Below are 21,086 nucleotides of genomic sequence, written 5' to 3'. Positions count from 1 at the left end.
GGGCCACTTGTCAGAACTGGATTTTCAGCTCCTAAGTGATGAGGAACAGCTCTGTAGGCTCACTAATGTACAGTAAATGTGATGGGTGGGTTGAATTGTTGAGTTATGCAAGGCTTTCAGCCCTCTGTAATAGTGCAATACTTTGGCATGTTGCATAACAGATTTGTCCTCCTCGCTTTTACAATGTGGGCCCAACGATACTTCCACTGTCCCTGGTCCATTTCCATCCATGCCCTTTAACTTTGCATAGCAGTATTACAGTGATTAATTCACCTCTTCAATAACTGTGAGAGCTTTTTTCGGGTAGTGTAGTGTATGCCATTTTACAGCAATGCAAATTTTTAATCACTGTTGAATGTGTCTGCTCTCTCTTCCATTTTATCATGCTGAAAGAAAGGATCACTAGAAATCTAAATATAATCAATCCACTGTTAGTTAGTTTCCGACAAAATGTCACTTGCCAAGATGTTTTTGCACCACTATAGAAAACAGCCTGTGAGCATTTAGACATGGTGTTGCTGCACCTGTGTGTGTACATGTCTCTTTCTGTGTCTCTAGCTGTATTTGTGTCTGTTTTGTTTGCTTGGCTGGTCTGGGCGGTGTGTCAGTGAGGGACTCAAGCCGAGGTTGATCTGACCGGAGTCATTCTGTGGAAACATTGGCAGCTGACTGAGTTTTCTCCAAACAAGCTGATTTATGTTAGAACTAACTCATTAGTCAGATTTTCTCTTTCACTTTATGGGGTTGTTTCACTCAAATTATAAAAAAGCTCTCATATAGCTTTCATATTTACCCCTAGCCACATGGCTGTAACCAGTTTTCATAGAGACTATTGTTTCAGAAGACAGTAGTTCCACTGAAAAGTCACCTCAAGTCAGGCTTGTGGGTTATCTAGACACTGTTTCCAGAAACAGATGTTGATTTTTTTTTGTTTTTGTTTTTCAGTGTTAAAAGAAATATCAATGAAATTCTATTCTCCTGCTTTGTAGAAAACTTAGAGACAAATATTTGGACAAACAAAACCAGAACTATCTGATGGCTCATCGCCGCGTGAGCGAGAAAATATGTTGTTCTTTAATTTTCATCCTGTAAGAAAATATATATTTTTTTGTTTCACCTCTATTTTAAATGAGTTGTTAAGAGGGATATGTTCTGCAGTAAAGCCTGCCTGTTATCCTTCCAGCAGCCCACTGCTTTGTGTGTCAGTTAGAGACTCATCAGTGTTGCTCCGCCTAACACTGAGTATTACAAGGCCCCGAGGGAGTTAGCCTGGATCAGATGATACTGCTGCCGAGATGAGCAAGGCAACAAGAATCCTCCAGCATCCTTTGTGTTATCATCAGTGTTTATATATGTATATATCTAAACTGCTAATATGATGCAGAGGAATAAATTTCATTCACAATGATAAAAGTAATTATTGCGCTTAGTTTTTTTAATGGAGAGCATATTGAATGGAATGAGGCTTGCAAACATATGGCTTTTTATTTAATTGGAATGAATATTGTAACATTAAATCAAAGGAAACATGAACACCTATCATCATAAGTTGGTTTTTGTGCCTTTTTTTTTTTTTTTACAAATCCAAGCAACAAATAAATGGGATCTTAAATCTGGCCCATTGCATTTAAATACAGAATGAAAAAATACACAGAATATAGAGCAAAACCAGAACAGTAAACCATGGTGAAATAATCAGACATGTACAACACAATGCTCTTGTTAATTCATTGTTGAAAAAAAAAAAGATCAACGATGAGCAACATTAGTGGTGAAGTTAACCTTTTTTATACAGTATATTTTTTTGGTTTCTTTCAGATAACAAATTACTCTATTCACAGAATATACAGTTCAATAAACATATTGTTTACCACTTCTTTTTTTAGGTTGTGCTCATGTGTGGGGCCATGATTATAAAATGTTTTTTCTTTTATTTCTCAGTGTTTGACTCATTCACAGTAAGTGCGCCTAGCCTCCAGACACAGAATTTCCTGCTGTCTGCTCAGTCAGTCAGGATACTGCATGCAACCACTCTAATGATACAAGAGCAATGCCTTAATCAAGTCTAATCCTCTGAGCAGATTTGCAGGTTTCTTTATTTGTTTGTTTTTTATCAGTCAAAAGTATGTTTTACCTGGGGTGGGGGTGTTCAACAGAGCCCACATCTGAATACTGCTGTTAATCACAAAGTAGATGACAGAAGGCTGGGCGGGCCCTTGTAATACTGCATACCCCTCATACTGTATGAAGGGGTTTCTGTACACACTTGTGGACTGAAAAAATCTTTGGTCAACATTAGTAGTATGCAACAACCAGAACAGTTAAGACAGATCATATAACACCATACAGTAACTTATTGATCAAGCTCACAACACTATAGCTTTTCAACAGACTCTTTTTTTAAAGACCATTGTCCAGATGAATGAAATGACACATGTAGAATTTACTTCACTACTGTTTTTGATCAGTACATTTTGCACAGCCTCAAAGGGAAGATGTGGACATCTGACCAAAAACAAAACACCAGAATACATAATGATACAGTTTCAAAGCTCAACTCTCACTTGAACAACAGGTGGAAAAATTCAGTTCATATAAGTGGATTTTTTAAGGACTAAACTGGGCTGTAAGGCAAACCAATACAAGGAAATTAGTACTGCATTACAAAGAAAGAGTGAGACCAATGCTGAAAATGAATTTGATTGATTGTTGGTTGGTTGTTGCACGTTGATGTGGAAATACAGACAGCTGCATGTAATACTTTATGAATTTTTTTTTTTTTGCCTTGCAGTAAAAGCCATTTGTTCCAAAAGCAAGTTGCATTTGCCACAACAAATGAACTCATGATTGTATATCTTTTTTTTCCTCTCTTTTACCCAAAATATGACAACAGGATGGAATTTTAAAAGTGCTAATTGGTGAGCCTTCTTTAGGTGCCCAAAAATGAAAAACAACAGCAACAAAAAGACACTTGGAACAAAGGAAATCAGTCATGTTGGCACACAAGTTCAAATCCTTACTCCTGATCCATTGCGGCACCTGAGCTGACAGCCAGGTTCCTGTGAAGGTTTGGGTTCTGGCTGTGCCTGTTTCTGCTTCGCACAGAGGAGAAGGATGTGTTGCAGCCGGGGACTTTACACTTGTGAAGCAGTCGCAGATGGACAGTCTTGTAATGGGCTCTGAATGTTCCTTTGTTGCTGTAGACCTTTTGGCAGACGTGGCAGGTTATTGGAGATCCACCCCCACCTCCCTGAATCCCGCCTTGTCCTCCCCCAATGCAGCCCAGGGTCCTCTCTCCCACAAGTGCCAACTCCTCACCCCCAGGCCTCCCCACGCCGATCCCATCGCAGCTTTCATCGCTGTCCTCCATGGGGAGCACCTCCTCATCCTCTTCAATCCCTTCCCCTTCCTCACTACCAGCTCCATCTGAGTCCCAGGAAGATTGAGCACTGCCATTGCCACGAGGCGGAGCAGAGGACGAGGTGCTCAGGTCCAGGACTGCCCCATCCTCCACACTTTCACCACCTTCTCCTCCTCGTCCTAATCCCTCCATCTCTGCTAAGGGAGATGGCTCAGCATTGAATGGTGCTGTAGACATTTTGCTCATAGGGAAGACCAGGCCCATACGGTTGTGTCCTCGGAAGATGACGGAGGTCTGGCTGGCTGGGTCTCGATGGGGCAGATCTCTGTCCCGTTGGTCTTGGCAGTAGTCCAGGCCAACAGAGTCTCTGTCTCTACAGTGGGATGAGGGCGTGTAGATATTGTTGACTGGGCTGAATGAGTCTTTGGTCAGCAGCTTGTGGTGCAGGTTCGAATTTGCACTGTGTCTGTAGATTAAATAAAATCTGCATTAAAATTCAGTTAAATGTATTATACAGCAAATGGTGTGTATCCAGAAGAATCAGAAGGAAACAATGTCTTGCCAAATGCAGAAATCTCTCATTTTAGGCATGCTAGTGGTGTTTTAGCCAACAGTTTTCTCAATTTCTGTCATCTCATTATTTACTGTTTCCAGAGAAAAGAATACATTAACAAGTTCAATTCCAATTTCTCAAGATGGGCTTCCCTTTACACAATATAAATCTGTATGTTTGTGCAATAACAGGGCAGTTATACTCCAGAACCTATGGAGACAGCAGTCATGCTAATAATTCTGTTTATACTACATTTAAAGTAATATGTGGATGTGTTCACACATGCAGACTCCTCAGATTGTCTGAGTATGTGCAATACATTTTTGCCTGCATGCAGACATCTGCAGAGAGTCTGAGTTTAAGCAAACCTGATAACCTGCGCTGCAACAATAACAAAATGTGACCACCGCTCACCTGTCTCGGCTCCTGCGGGAGGGGAAGGCAGCATTGCAGCCGTCCACTGTGCACATGTGCATCTCCTTCAGGTGGACATTTTGGTAGTGCATCTTGACGCTGTACGGGTTCTTAAAGGTCTTACTGCAGATCTCACAGTGGTGTGGCAGGTCAGCATTGGGGTCAAGGTGAGACGAACCTGAGTCACCATAGTCGTCTGCACAGCCGTCGGATCCATCCCTGTCATGGTCTATGAGCTGGGGATCGCCCCCGTTAGTCAGCCTGTGCTCACCCTCATGCCAGCTGAGCTCTGAAATCTTGTCGGCTATATGCAGCGTGTTTGCATGGTCCCCATCCTCTCTTTCTTCATTGCCATTGGGTTCCGCGCAGAGTAAGTTGCTGTCACAGTGATTCTCCATCAGTCTGTTTTCGAAGGGGGGAGGGGCACAGGTGATAACCCCTGTTTCTGCTTGCCTTGGCCCATCATCTTTGTCCTCCCTCTCAGTCATTTCTCTTTCTAAGGTTTGGTCCAACAGATGCTTAGCACCCTCCCTTTCCTTCTCTTCACCAATGTAAGCCCCTCTTGGTTCTTTCTCCTCCCCAGCTTGTCTTGTGCACATGTTGCCCTCTGCTCGGCTACCATCACACTTTACCTGGTCCCTAGCTTGCAACGGCGCCTCATCCTCAGAGCTGCTGTCCTTATCCATCTGCTCATCTTGCTCCACTGCCTCCTTCTCTATTTTTATTGGCATGCTTGACTTCCGAGACTTTTTCTTTGGTATAGGGTCTGTCATGTAGGGTTCAGGGGCTGTCACGGGTTTGACGGGTACAGAGGAGGACAACAGAGGAAGTGAGGGCAGTGTTCCTGGGGTATTTGCAAGCTCTGCCGGGGTTACCAGGCTGCGGTAGAAAGGCAGAACTGGCTGTACTGTTTTTAAATTGGGGAAGAGGATGCCACTCTGGCTCATGCTAGGGAATGAGCTGCTGTGGAGTTTAGAGCTAGTGTCTACATGGCTCACCATGTAGCTGGGCACTGACTTATGGCTTTCTGCAGAGCAGACAGGGATGGGGATTCCATATTCGGGCCTCTTCTCTCCTTGAGAGCCCTCATCAGCAGACAAGCTGCCACGCAGGTCTTTGTCCCTGTTGTTCCGGTTCATGGGCATGTGTAACCGTGGGTTTGGGTTGGCACTATGGCGATTGCGACTACGCAACGAGCTGAACACCATGTTGCAGCCCTCAATAGTACACTTGTGCTTAATCTTCAGGTGCACTGCATTGTAATGGATTTTCAGTGTACCTTTGTCATAGAATGTCTTCTCGCAGGCATTGCAAAATACACGACCCTTCTTCAGAGAACCTCCTCCCCCACCACCTCCTGAGACCCCACCATTGCCATTCCCGTTCCTGTCCAGAGAGCGCAACTTGCTCTCAGGTGACATCTGTGTTACATCAGAGCTCATGGAGGGCGTGCATGGTGTGGAGGGTCCATCTGAGTAGTTGTCACTAGTGGAGAAGTCCTCGGCCTCGATTTTTGTTGTGGTGGAGAGACAGTCCATTGGCTTGTCTCCACTTCGGTCTAGATCAGCAGGGAATAAGACAGAGCTTGAACCTAGCAGGCTGCTATCTGGAGGGTGTGAAAGAGAGATGGGGTCCCTCCCTAGACTGTCCTGCCCTTGATCATCTCGTCTCTGACTCTGCTGCTCCACTGATCCACGGCATGGCTGCTGGTGTTGCTGGTGTTGTTGCTGCAGTGTCCCTGTCGGTGAGCCCAGAAACGGTGCAGGAACAGAGCCTAACAGCTGGAATGGCAGCATGAAGGCCATACTGTTGATAAAGTTCTCAAAGTGGTGCATGCTGTTGCCACTCAGCTTCTCAACTTTGGATGTAGAGAGGTTGGCAGCAGTGCGTGGGGTGTTGCGCTCAATAAAAGTGCGGATATCTGAGTTGGTACGGGTGCTGGGAACCAGTACCGCCTGGCCCTCCTTGTCCTGCAGAGCCATCAGCTCCACTATGGACTTGGTCTCTCCAAAACGCAGGAACTGCTGCAGCGTGGCAATCTCCTCCTCAAATGTCATGATGGCCCACCGGTCCAGCACCTTCCCTGCTACATCCTACACACAGGTCAGGAAGAAAGAGACAGCAACACGATACAGGAAGGGGAGAGGGAAAGGGTATGACATGGATTGAGAAGGAGAGGGACAGCAGAAAAAAAGAGGAGAGAGAGAGAGCAGTTTCATCATTAGCATTATAAGTGTGTGTTGGGTTGCTCATACATATTCACAGAGTGGGTTAAATGACACACCCTATAAAGCAGACTGGCAGGGCAGCTAAATAAAGGAATCAGATGGAGTGTTAATATGAGTGGGCAGCACAGAACCCTGAGAACCCTCATTACATAGACACACAGTGTTTCATCTTGCAGGTCATTTCTCTTCATTTAAATCATGTGGATTTACTCACTCTGCATCAGCAAAAGCAGACAGAAAACACACACACACACACACATCATGCAAGCAAACTAGCAGACATGTACGCTCATATGCACACACATATATATATGTATATGGACACACAAGGAAGGGAGGGGTGATCAGAAGGCGGCTCACATTAATCAAGCGGGTCCTCTCTCCCTTAGCCCAGCAGTAATCACAAGTGAGTTCGGGTGTCTTTGAAAGTGAGGAGAGGCTTCATTCCGTAACCGTGATTAATATTTCATCACAGAGCATTCATTGGGTGCCTGTCGAGGATTCTGACTCTACGTTCGCCATTAGATGAGCTAACATGAATTAAACGCAGCCCAGCTTGAATACTTGATGATGTACTAATCGAAATGAGAGCTCGCGCTGACATAGTACCTGCAGCCCAGGCCGCAGCCGGCTTGGCTCCAGCTTAAGAGGAAATATGAAGCAAAAGACAACATTTACAAATCTAACCGGCACAGTTTGGAGACCTCCCCAAGCTGGTGGTACCACAGCAACAAGCAGGCCACATCAGCAGGATACCAAGACAGTTCATGGCATTGGTTGCTACATCACATCCCTACTCTAATCTGTCTTCAACCATGCTTTCCTGACCCCTCTTCTCCTTCCTCCTCCCTCGTCTTCCTCAGAAATTCCTTCCGTCTCTCCCTTCATATTCTCTGACTCGCTCATACTGTGAGTTGTAGGGGTTTTAGAGGATTTCCTACCATAAAAAGAATAACACTAAATACTATGTTGGAATTGATTTGATATCTAAAGGAATAGTGCAACATCTTGGGACATAGTTTGATTCCCTTATAAGATTCAAATGAAAAGATTGATATTAATCTTATTTCTGTGTGTTAGGTACAGGGCTAGTGTCAGAATATGTTAAAATAATTCAGCACAAAGACTGGAGGCAGGGAAACAGCTAACCTGGTAATGTCCACAGTTCAAAAACAGACCTATGATATATCTTAAATTTATTCATGAGCAGAAAAATAAAATAGTGTAAAATCAGTGATTTTCAGAGGAGTTATGTTCGGAATGATTTCCGGCTGGCTGGCTTCCAGCACTTCTTCGCAGCATCTCCGGCTTTAGCGGCAGTTGTCAGATACCCAAACCTGACAACCTCACTGTGACAACAAGACTTCAGGATACTGTGCACATTAATTCTACTCTTGTGTTGTGAAAAAACAAATTAGGTGTATTTTTAAACTTTAACCGAGCCAGATAAGCTGTTTCCCCTTGCTTCCTGTCTTTTTATTAAGACGGGCTAACCGTGTCCTGACTCCAGCTCAGTACTTAACACACAGATCGATACTGCTCTTCTCATTTCAACTCCCAGGAAGAAAGCAAATAAGCACATTTCCCAAAATGGTTAACTACTTCTTTAAATTAGCAACTAGTTCTCTACCAGCTTTCAGAAACTCACAGTGGTCGAGGTATAATCCTAATCACATGTAGTCCTAAACACACACACACACACACACACAAGGAAAAGAGTCTTTCTCTGCACAGCTCACCTGAAGCACATATCCTCGGATGTAGTCCTGCAGTGTCCAGTCGAGTGCGTTGAGGATCTGAATAACCTCCTCCTGCTTGAGGACGGAGAAAAGGCGGTCCAGCAGGATCTTGAGGCGTATGGGGATGGCTTGGGTGCCGTACAGCATCAGGCTGCAGATATCAAACACCACGTTGGAGTGCACAATCTCCACCTGGCTGCTCTGGTACATGTGATGCACCTTGAGCTTACTCAGGGCTAGAATGCAAACATTAGATTTTACCTGGTTAGATTTTATGAAACTACACAGGACACAAAGGACACACACACACACACACAGACAAACACACACACACACACACTCACACACACACACATATATATATACAATATATAAATGTGAGCATCATAGAAAAGAAAATTATTTAAAAAATGTAATATGGGTATATGTATATATACACACACACACATATATGTGTGTGTGTGTATATAATATGTATATAGAATTTCTATATCACTATTGTTTAACAACAGTTATTAGAAAAGGTGTGGAAAAAGTTAAAATTCGACTTCCCACTCTGCGATTAAAAGCAAGACTGTTTTGTTAGCTGCTGAAAAGCTGAAGAGATGTTATTTATACCAAAATAAATTTTTAATGTTGGAATACTATATGAACAACAAATGAGATTATATTATTTGAAAAAATAAAACAACACTATAGCTGTGTACATGCTCCTTCATAGATATTATAAAATGGCAAAGTCACACAGATTCAGTGGTACTACATTAGTTTCAGAATCACAGCAGTACATATGGCCATCTGAACAGGCACATCCTATATCACAGGACAATTAAATATGACTTATATAGAAAACATAATGCATGATTCAACATCTGAGATTCTTAATGTTCATGTTATTTAGGTTTAAAGTTGTATTTCTAAAAAAATATGTGTTCATAATCAGCAGATCATTTTGGAAACAAAATGAAGGTGTGATGACACATGCAGCGTCAACATTAAAGGGCCGAAAAATTACACAAATGTTGAAGATATTTGTGCAGTTACCATAAGCAAACCTACCTGCTGCTGAGTGGTCTACTAAGCTCTATTCTACTTGCAGTCTCAGAATAAACAAGCTTCCAAAAAAATCCTGTTTCCAACACAAAACTTTACTGGAATCTATGCATGTGGTTGCATGTGGTATTTGTCCTGGTTTTTAGATGTCAGTCTCTAAGATTTCTGTCTCCCCCACAGTCCAATGCAGGTGAATGGATTTTATTTTGTGATGCTCACTGCACTGGAAATTCCATTTAAAAATACAGCAGTAACATCTGGAGGCGTGAACTTCTTAGCATCTGATGATATTGGACTTGATAAAATCAGAAAAGACTTTGACTTGTGAGCTCAACCTTTTGACTTGACCAAAGAGTATGTTATGAAAACAGTGAATGTGCACTGAATCAAATCTTAATTCCTGACTATGAACCAATTCAATAGCAGCCATTCATGTCGCATGAGCTAAGCAAGCCGACCATCAGACAGACACCAGATGAGACCTCAGATCAACAGATTCTGATGGAAGGACAAAAACATAGATGGCAACATGCTAAGCATTTAGCTCAGAAATGACACATTTTTGTATTGTGTCTAAAACACCAGGGGACAGCCTGTTACTTTGATTTGAAACATTATTAAGTGTATTTAAAAGCAATACAATGCAAATTTGAACAGTAATCATTATTTCTGTATTAAATCTGGAAAGGTTGCATAATGAATTGTTTACACACTAAGTTTAGGACTTGGGTTATAACTTTATCGCCAGGACAGAGATGTGATTGCAAAACAATAGCTTGATGAAAATAGTCTTCAGGGAAACTGTTGGGGGACTACATTTTTCTAAAGAAAGGGTGCTGCTGTGCTCTTCTCTGTGGACACCACAAACTAAATTCCATTCACTTACATTACAGCAACAGAAATCTCAGAGATGGACACTTCAAAACCTGGACAAATTAAACCAAAACTATCTGCACGGCTGGATAATATTAATGTGAGAAAATGTAGATTTCTGAAAATAAAACACGCATATGTTGTTCAGTTGAATGTCTTTGTATCACCAGTGGATATTTTGCAGTGAGCTCTTACCGTGTGCTACCCAGCCATGCTTGCAGTTCTCACACTGCCTCCTCTTCAGCTTCCCAGGCTTGAAGCTGTCACAGTTACAGTTCACCAAAGTGCAGCAGATAGCCTGTTAATACAAAAAACAGTTTTCTTTTTTTAAAATGAACACACAAGAAAATTAATTTCTATTTTTACAACAGTCATTATCACTGTATCATGTATTTAGAATAGCGAACCTCCTCAGTACTTCATTATCTGACATTTCCCCTGTTCCTTGAAATGAAAATGATTGCATTAGACCTACATTACATTTACATCCGTCCAAAACAAATATATTAAGTATTTTCTTTTTTCAACACTTCCACATGAAGCAGCTGATGCTTATATTGACTGAATTATTTAAACCCCGGACACAATTTCTTTAGGGCTGCACCATTTCATAAAATGAAAGTAATGTAGATGACAAGTATCATTTGGTTCACATTTTACTAAAATTCAGCCAAATACATTTTGAGAACCTGAGCTGCAAGTGTAACAGCTTAAAGTTCCACTGCACATTTCTAAATTCCTGACATCAAAGATTTGACATAATTGATCTAACGCCCCTTTTTATATTATGTCTAATTATAAAGGCGGAATTTTTTCAAGTGGTCATATTTCTATATATCAAAGAATACAACATAATAGCAGAAATAGAAAATATATCGTGTCATGTCAACCTTGTGTGACTGTGCAGTGGAGAAAAAGGGTTAAAATGTGAACTTGGCTGTAGCTGTGCTCCATGAAAAATGTACAACTGTCAAGTTGCCTTCGAAAACTGAAAGAAATAGTATGATTGCCTAAAGTAATTTTGCTGTTCTTTTGTGAATCACTCATTGCCTGGTTTGCCCTGTGAGAGCAGCATTAGCTCAGCTATGTATATGTGTTTGAGTTGAGTGTGTCAGTCGTGCTGCAGGGCAGGTCCTCTCAACAGTAACAAAAGGTCTCAGACACACCTGGACCACCAAAACCATCTCAATCAATCAATGCTTAAGGTGCGCACGCACGCACACACACACACACACACACACACACACACACACACAGGTCAGAGGACTCTGTACATTGGCTAATATCTGCTAATGGGTTTTATCTTTTCAGGACAATATACAAGAAAAGCAGAGTAAGTGGACTGGCGAGATTCAAAGTGAGGAGTAAATGGCAGTAATGAGTCAAGTTTTCTAGGTAGCTGCTGACTTGGCGGTGACCCTGCTGAGAGGACTCCAACACACTAAAAACGGCTCCGCTTCCCCTCCATCTCCCCCACAGACAAAAAAAAAAAAAATCATTTACACACCAGGAACTGAGGGAAAAGTATCATCAGATTTATGATCAAAGCCAGTGTTGTTAATGCTACATGTTGAAAACCTCGGAGTGGCTGCACTACGCCACCTCTCTCCCTCTGCATCTATAATGCATGATCAGTGGGGTTTTAGTATACATGAGCAGCGTGCGTGGCTCCTCGCTGAAGCTCACTCCCTCTACACAAGTGGAGAAGGAGGGAAAGCGTGGGTGGGTGGATGGGTAGGGGGCCACCTCCTCCTCCTCATTTAGTCAGCCGCTTGGTTCTGCGCTCCAGGCTGGGTTTGTCCTTGAAATCTGGGATCATATTATTTCACCTTACAATAACCTCTCATCATTAGGAAGGATAAACGGACCCGAGATGAAGATGGCAGCAGCTACCTGGCCTTGAAACACAGCGTGGTAACTGCGGCCTTGGGTCCCGTGACATCCATTTGCTTTGCTTTGCTTTTCTCTCTATCGCCCTCTCTGTCAGGTTTTATCTCGGCCAGTCAGCCTCCTCTGGACAGTGGTGAGGTGTAAAAACCCCTTTGCTCATTTCTCAGCAACATAATCCCATCATTACAGCGAACCAAGAACCAACACGGCCCAATTAAGCTAATCCCATCCCACTGTGGGTGCACACACACCTCCTGCTGCTGCTCCCCCTAATATATATCTCAATCAGGTGCCTCCGCTCGCTCACCAGCCTGTAACACACACACACACACACACACACACACATTCCAATGAACAGTGTGCTCCAGGTCATTTATCTTAATTAGCGATTCATTTCATGAGTTCCTGAGAAGAAGAAGAAGAAGAAGAAGAGGAAGAAATATGGCAGCGCAGGGCAGGCCACAGTGGCTCTTGGTGACCGAGCCCCCCCAACCCTCCACCATCTCCTTCTCTTTACTGTTGTCACAACAAAGCCACGGCTGTTCGCACGCATCAGTGAAGTCGATGACAAGAAGACTAATTGCACAAAATGATGCAGTTGGGTGAGTGATTTTTTTTTTAAACCAAGCTAATACAATGTCACTTTCTTTATATAAGTGATGTAGAACAGCGTAGCCACATCAATCCCAGCACGCCCACCACCTCTACACACACCTTGAATACATTACACATGCCTCCAATTAGCATTTTGGTCATGCATTTTGTTGAATAAATGACAAATGGCGTCGGTTTGTTTTCAGAGTGCGAGGGCACATACAGTAACGCCAGGGTTTTCAACTACAACGTGACAGAATGTGCTGTCATTGGTAATGACAATGCAACAAGATTATTATTCAATTGCTGTATTATACATTTTTAATCTGCATTTTTTTTACTTACTTTTTTCTTACCATTCCAAATTTGGTCTCTTTTACAGCGTAAGCACATGCAAACTAAAACAAATGTACGTAACATGGAACTTCATGAGAGTTGCTGCATGAAGCCTGAAGTGCAGAAACTGGGGTAAAACAGTGTCCTCATTGCTGCTTGTTCAGTAATAATTGAAGACAAGCAGACAAACGTATCAACATCTTTATTGACTCTTGTTTCTTGCATCTGCAAGCGTTCATTCTTGACCTTGTAAATAATAATCTGACAAAAAAGTCTTACCATAAGGTCCAATTACTTTTGCTTTTTCAACCACATGCCAAAATTTGAACAGTTAGGTCTTAGGCTACGTGATGGCATATGTGATAAACTTCATGTCAACTGAGCAAATTCCATCTGCTGATGAAGACTGTGAGATGCAGTTGAAAGCCCGAGAATAAGCTAATGGGGGGAGGAATTAAATACAATTATTTCTGTAAATGTCATTGAATAGAAATACATCTTGTAAGCGGTTTCTGCTCCGGATACTATGAACCTATACAGCCTTGGTCCCGTTCCATCTCCTCATCTCTATAGTTTCTCTTTGTGTATGAATTTGTATGCACTGGCAGCGCAACCTTTGGAAATCTTCAGCATTTTTCTTTAATGTGAAAGCATATTCAGTCTCCTTGTGTCTTCATTCTGTCTTCACTCCCTCAGTTTCTGTCACTTTGTTGGAGTTAAAGGCATTTTGGTTGAGAGACAGCACACTCAGAGGTCAGGGTGTTTAAGATGAATAAATGGACGCGATGAAAGAAGGTTTAACAGGGAGAAGGTGAGGTTAAGAAAGAGAAAAAAGAAAGATGAAGAGGAGCCAGGGACAACATAAAACCGGCATCTGTAAACCATGACGACCAGTTCCTAAGTGACAGCGTACACTCTGAGGTGCCTGCATGTGTGTGTGAAGTACCTTGCCTTCCCAAAACACACAGCAAGAAAAACAGGAGACAGCAGTGATGCTCGTGTTGGATTAGTCTGACTTCAGGTTAACTAAATGTAACTATTATAATGACCATTTTTTTAGTCAAAGCCAGCTGTTTCCTGAAATGATTGAATTTGCTTTCTCACTTCACTCTGCGCTACCAAACAAAGCTGAAATTACATGTTTACATATTACATCTTTAAAAAATGTCACATATGTGATGACATTTAGATATAGAATGTATGAACATAATGGCAGAAACAGAAAAGCAAACAAAAAAATGTTCTGTCTGGTCGAAGCTGAACATCATCTTTATCCCACTGCTGGGCTCCAGCCATAACATCCTTCACACACACACACAAACAAATGCACACACACAAACACACACACACGCTCACACACACAAGAGCTAAAAGAAAAGAAATAAAAAGAAATGGTCCTTTCTGGCTCTTAAAATAAAATCCTGCCATATGTCCGGAATAGCCACGGTACTTTAGAGACTCAGCAGAAGTGAACAGCTGCTTGGACAGAGACGGTTCGGGGATGGACGGGGACTTGTTGGCCTAATGCGGTGGAAAACTAATCAATTAGCAGCAGCCAGGCACTAACTGACCCTCAGTTGGGAAACAAGCCATGCTGGTGCCAAAGAGTGAATAACAACAGTGCTATCGGCAGCTCTGAGGAAGAGGGAGACTGACAGCCAAGTGAGAGCAGATCAGATTTTACATCAGCCATTAATCAGTTAACATGACAATTATGGCACAGGGGAAATAAAGGAAGTGAAAGTTTCCCTGATGGGAAATATACATTTTCACTGATTTGCACAACACAGATTAGATTGATTTAAGGCTCACATTTAACGTATTCTTGAAAACAGGTAACTTTCAGCAAAGCACCGGCAGGCTGGGAGCCATGAGAAAACTGTGAAACTGTAAATATCTCAACAGATCGATTGATAAGAAAAATAATCATGACATAAAATGGAACTGCTTTTAAATTTGTAGAAAATATTCATAAAGGTAACTTTTCATCCAGTCCAAAATTTAGAGATGTAATTAAAGAAAAGACAAAAACTACTGAACATTTAAATAAAAGTGCAACAAAGGTCTAAATTACTAAATTCTACTAAAAACACAGCGGCACAGCAAAAGGATGAACATTCACTCTCTCACACACACAAACAATGAGGAAATAAATATCCGAGCCAGAACACACAGAAAACACTCAGGAATTTAGTGGGAGGACAGTGTTCCTGGTACCACTCAGACGTCCTGCTAATAATGCCGACTTCCACCAATAAAACCGCCTCAGCACCAAAACTTGAATGTGTGTGTGTGTGTGTGTGTGCGTGTGCGCTACAAGCAAAGAAGACAGTCTCATGAATAAATCACGGCTTGGACCGAGTTGTGTATGTGACAGCAAGGTAGTAAAATGTTAATTGATGACAAGTGTTAGTTAAAGTGAGGTTACGATACATGAGCTGCTCAGCAGGCGACGTGATCCTGCTTCAGCTCATGATTTAATGTCCCTCTGCTATGAAAGAGGAGGCAATTTAACACACAGCACTAGATAAAAAAAACACTCACTTGTGATACTCTCTAAAATGATTACATTAAGTTTTCCATGAAATATTTAAGCACAAACCCTCAGCTGCAAAGCCATCCAGAATGTGTTTCATTTAACCGCTTTTTAAAGGAAACTCCATGTGAGTAATAGCTTTTAAAATAAACTTAAATGAAAAAGAATGAAACCATGAGCCCTCCTCTAACACCACGTTGGATCTGAAAAGGAGAAAACAAACCCAGGAGAAGCCTGTGCGAGTGCAAGTAGTGACAGGCTGTGTTTGAGCCTATTAAGAGTCCATACAGCACAAAGACAGCGTGAAAAACTCATTATTTCATACTCATCCAGCAGTCAATCACAAGCAAGCTCACACACACACACGCACACACACACACACACACACGCACACACACACACACAACATGTTTCGACATTAAAGCACACAAAAGGTAAGAAATCTTTACCTGAATGTCTATAAGAAAATGCTTCTTTAAAGAAAAAAAAAAACCTTTACAGACAATGAGCGTGTGGGTTTGTTGGCTTCCTGCTGTACGTGATTCTCCTTTAGCACACATTGGGAAAGTGTCAAACACCATCAAGACTAATCTCAACTGTTTTCCACGTACAAGATCTTTATACCTAGAAAAACTATAATATCATCATTTGCTAATAAAATGACACTGTTGTACAATTCAGAAAGAGTATAATTTCTTCAGCTTCGAGAATTTTAGAAATTTGATGTTCCTAAAATTTCTAAGCGTGTGACTGCCCTTGCCATTGTTGGAGATGAAGATTGTAAAATATAGGAGCACAGGACACCACGAGATGAGCAGTTAGTGGAGACTGCAAAACGCAAAAACAACATTCAGCCAGTCCGCTTTTTCAGTTAAACGTCCACAGGTTTGGAATAAACTGCCATCAGAAATAAAAGCATTAGCTGATTTTAAATTGTTTAATACTAAAGCAAAACGGTGGCTCAAACAAAGAGTAAACATGGATCTGTACTGCGTGCATACTGTCTCTCTCTTTTGTTGTTCTTACTTGTCATTGTTCTCTTATTTTTAGTCATTGTTGTAACACTTAGTGTTTGTAGTGGATGTGTGTCCATTTATTTTATGGTGAGTATCAATGCCTGTATTAGAGTGTTGTATTGTGTGTTTTATTCCTTAAAAGCCTAAACAGGGACAAAGAATACAATTTAGCTGCGGCTGGAGATCCTGTGTACGTTGGTTCCGTTGCATTTTATTTAAATGTAACAATCCCTGCTTGTATTGTTCTTCTTAAATAAATCAAATAAAATCAAAAACTCAAACCTCGCAGCCAGTGTTGGGCTCAGAGAGGGAGTAAATGAGGGGAACATGTTAGTACACTGAGTCTGAGAGAGTTTGGCTCCCAGCTACGCTCTGATTAATATCAGATCTCTCTCTCTCCTTGCCTGCCTCTTGACAATCTTGTCACATCTGGCTGACAAATCCTCACAAGCCTTTTGGTGGCAGCGCAGAGCAGATGCAAGAGGTGTTAAGGGGGTAGGCTGGGGCCAGGAGCGGCTGGTCACAGCTCGAGGAGATGCTGAAGGGGGTAAAGGGCTGGAGCAGACACACACACCCTGCTGAACCCCAACGCCCCCCGCCAGACACACACACACACACACACACACCCTATCCTCTCACAGATGGACCATCATGGACCTAATGAAGCTCACGAGGCTGAGTCAGACACACACACACACACACACACACACACACACACACACAGGCAAAGTGCAAAGTGCAACTCTGTAGGATGAACTGGGGCCAAAATGTGTCATTTACAGTAATGTGTGTGTGTGTGTGTGTGTGTTGTGCCCCGGGGCCCCGCAGCACTAAAGATGAGCAGAGAGACACCCACAGAAAAACATGGAGGTAGAAAGAGGAAACAAAAGATGGAAAGAGTGATACAGCAGCAGGAATAAAGAGACTGGACATAAGTGTGTTAAAGGGGCCACAGAGGGCCAGTCTATCACATCTCTCTCTCTCACACACACACACACAAATATATTTTTTTGTGTGCATGTGCATACATATATGCATATATATATATATATGTGTGTGTGTGTGTATGAGTGTGTGTGTGTGTCTGCATATATATCTATCTATATATATAGATATATATGTATAGATATAGATATATGCAAACACACAAAAAAAATCATTGGAAATGATTGCTGGAGCAATGGCCTCCTGGCAACCTGTTAGAGGAACATAAGATGTGTGAGGAAGAATAAACACACCTCACATGATGGTGAAAAATGACGCCAGAGTTTGATCATAATTCAATAAATGAATTTTAAAGGTTCTTTTTATTTTCTAAGGTTTTTATTCTTTTGATACTTGTCAAATAAGGACTGATGTAACAAGCAATGCCAAACTGAATTCACTTTACCCAAATATTTCAGATTAAATTGATCTTGTTGGACATAAAAAGAATAGTCGCTGTTTATCTGTTTTACAATCCTTAAACTGTTGATAAAATATAATGTGATCAGGGCAATCCATGAGCCGCCTCAAAATAGTGAATATATCAAACGTGAATAATAACACTAAAAGTCAGAATAAGTAAACATCTCTGAGATTTTTATGGTAAAAGAATTAAGTAATTGATAAGTAAGGAATTGCAATTTGCTTTTCCAATTAACTGACAGTACAGTATCTGTTCCACATGGACTTTACTTCATTCATTAAAATCGTTTTCATCATGGAAGTTAAACTCCAGCCTGTTTGGATGCTCTGCTCTGCTCCGACAAGCTGTAATCTAACAGGGAATAAACCACAACGGTTTCTCCTCCAACTGTTTAGCACTGTTTACACACACACTCTGTACACACACAGCCATGGATGGAGCGTTTTGCCGCTACCGACACCACCACCACACAGACAGCTCAGCTAATTGTTCCATTATGGCTGCAACAAAACATTAGGCTGCTCTTAAATTACATTCCAATGGGCTGTGGCCAGCAGCCAGGAGGCTACAGGAGGCCAGGCTGCTCTGTTTCCCAAACTACAGACAGAGCGACGGAGAGACGGCTGGATGGAGGTCCAGGTAAGGACTGGAGGCTGCTTCGCTCTGCACTAATGGTTTGAATGAAACTTTTTTCTCACAGGAGCTTATTGTCTTCAGGACAAAGGTGGGAGTGGTGTTCGGAATAGAACGTAACTGATAAATATGAAGTTTGTAGAACTAATTACAATGAATGAAAAGGCAGAAGGCAACAGAAAAAAAAAGTGTAATTTAAGAAAAGAGGATGAAATGGTAGAGGAAAATAGAAGCGAATCGTGTGCTTCTGAGTGGGAAGCCTAAGTTGTCTGTGGTAAAGTTACTGTTATTGTTTATAGGGAGTCGTCTGGGAGATTCTTGGAAGGCATCTCTTAGGGACAATCTCACTCCACACTGAATGGGGCAAAGACACTCTCATTTTGTTTTCTCTATCATTCACAGACAAATTTGAGACTGACTCAAAGTTACAAAAATGTCAGCTTTTTGAATGAAAACTTTCAAGAAAACGAACAGTTTCCAAAACTGACAGTCACCAAAAGCTGGCAATAAGCAATACCTGCTCAGATTTGAAATCGCGTTGGCTTACTCTTTGATCAGACAGTTCCTGATTTAAATTCAGGTTTGGCCAATTCCAGATGTTTTATTTAGACAAAGCTTTTGTAAAACTGCATGTATTTAGAGAACATTTCTCATTTAAGAACTTGGCCCTTTTTTGTTAAATGAAAATCGTGGTTTGCAGAAAACAAAATCAAAAGTAAGGAATCAAAAGAGTATCATGTTTAGCTGTGACTGAAAACTGAGTTTTGGCACTACAATCAAACAAGAAATTCCAGCAACATCCAGTTATATAGATCACTATGTGACAACGTGTAACAACGAATTGTAAAGAAAAAACAGATAAAGAGAAGACAAACCTGGAATCACAGCGAAAAATAAGTCAGCATGTTTCTACTCGTGTCTTTTCACGCTTAAGGTAGCGACGTTTATACTCATGAAATATGAAACATCTATATAACTCCTAATCTGCACCCCTCAAAACAAAAGTCAGCACTACTTCCGCTTGTCACACCGATCTCCATAAACTCCTTCCAGTTTGTCTTTGTTAAACATATCCTGATTATGTGTGCGGGCGGTGTGAGAAGAGCCGGAGCAGACACAGAATAGTAGTGAAAAGCCGTCTCTCTTACCTCAGCCATTGTCATTTAGTTGGATGTTTCCAAGGCTACGGTGGAGTTTGCCATTCCCCGCGAGTCCCACAAAACAACTGGCTCCAACTCTCCTGTCCGCTCAAGTACTAATGCAAAAGAGCCATCACACCCAGCAGCATCTCCTTCAACAACACAGACACACATGTACTCTGCTTCTCTGGCTTCTCTCTCTCTCACACACACACACACACACACACTGAGCCACCAACACTCACTCCACAAAAAAGAGAAGAAGTAGTCACTGTGCTTTTACTCTCACTGCACAGATGCACACACACGCCTCCTCTGCTGTCTCTCCTCTAATGTTGCCGTGGACTGGCTCTAAACTACTCAAGATGTTTAGTGTGTGTCTGAGTGTGTGTGTGTGTGTGTGTGTGTGTGTTGAAACTGGGCACAGGGGATTGGAATGAGATCCTCCCACTCTGCATTCTCACCTCAGGAGCTGCCTGCTCCCTCTGTAGACTGCGCGCACACACACACTCACACACACACACACTCACACACACTCACATGCAAGCATAGAGGTGTGCATGCTCTTTCACGCACGCAGACCCCCCCCCCCCCCAACACACACACACACATACGTCTACCCCCTCAGAGTCACAGGGCAGTCCCCTCACAGCTGGCTGGAAGAGGGCATGACACTCATCTTTCACAGAGATTTGATCAAAAGGAATCACAAAGGCTGGAGGCTCTCCTAATGCAGTCAGGGGAGCTCCCCCCCCCCGACTCCACCCCCCCGTCTGAGTAATGCCCTAAATCAACGCTGCCCCTCTCGGTGCACACAGCCCAGTGTGTGTGTCTGGATTCACCTTAACACAGCCCTGCGAACAGCCTCCCTAACAAGTTATGCCTTGTGCCGTCAGGAATGTGTCAGTGTCTGTGTCGAGTGTTTCTCCGGAGGAGGGGGACTTCGCACATGACAAAAACTAAATCTGTGTTATCTTTAAGAATACGTGTACCTAGGGTTGGGTATCAAATCTCACCACTTTTTTGGTACTGACCAAAATGTGTCCATGGCACTGAGTATTGAAAAGTTTTAAGGATCAAAAGCCAGCCTGGAAGGTCTGGTCAGATTTGTAGATGTTTATATATCTCAAAGAATGGTGTCGAAGAAAGGACTGCTCAAGTATTCGTATTCAAAACGGAGGTTTAGTACTGACAATCAAATAGAAAACAGTGAATGAATGATGTTTTATTGCCATTTTTCTCAGGTAGAATGACATTTCACATGACTTATCTCTATACATTTGAAATAGAACAAATAAATAGAAGTAGTAGCA

General features: G+C 42.0%; 1 protein-coding gene across 1 annotated transcript; it reads right to left on the bottom strand.

The window, feature by feature from the left end:
* Window positions 1-2,723: 2,723 nt before the first annotated feature.
* bnc1 (basonuclin 1) lies at window positions 2,724-20,123 on the bottom strand. The gene is made up of 5 exons (XM_041933607.1): window positions 19,783-20,123; window positions 10,417-10,519; window positions 8,296-8,531; window positions 4,329-6,421; window positions 2,724-3,827 (listed from the first exon to the last, which is right to left on the bottom strand). Exons 1-5 carry the CDS (start codon window positions 19,795-19,797, stop codon window positions 3,017-3,019), a joined length of 3,258 nt encoding a protein of 1,085 aa, XP_041789541.1. The 5' UTR covers window positions 19,798-20,123; the 3' UTR covers window positions 2,724-3,016.
* Window positions 20,124-21,086: the final 963 nt, after the last annotated feature.

Source organism: Chelmon rostratus, chromosome 1 (assembly GCF_017976325.1).
Source record: "Chelmon rostratus isolate fCheRos1 chromosome 1, fCheRos1.pri, whole genome shotgun sequence".
In the NCBI taxonomy this organism is placed as follows: Eukaryota; Metazoa; Chordata; class Actinopteri; order Chaetodontiformes; family Chaetodontidae; genus Chelmon; species Chelmon rostratus.
The sequence above is the reverse complement of the archived record's forward strand: the minus strand, read 5'-3'. Positions and strand labels throughout refer to the sequence as shown.

Coding starts and splice junctions, on each gene's coding strand:
- bnc1 (XM_041933607.1), bottom strand. Junction 8,532..10,416: donor GCATGGCTGGGTAGCACACG/GTAAGAGCTCAC, acceptor TTTGCATTCTAG/CCCTGAGTAAGCTCAAGGTG. Junction 3,828..4,328: donor TCCCGCAGGAGCCGAGACAG/GTGAGCGGTGGT, acceptor TTTAATCTACAG/ACACAGTGCAAATTCGAACC.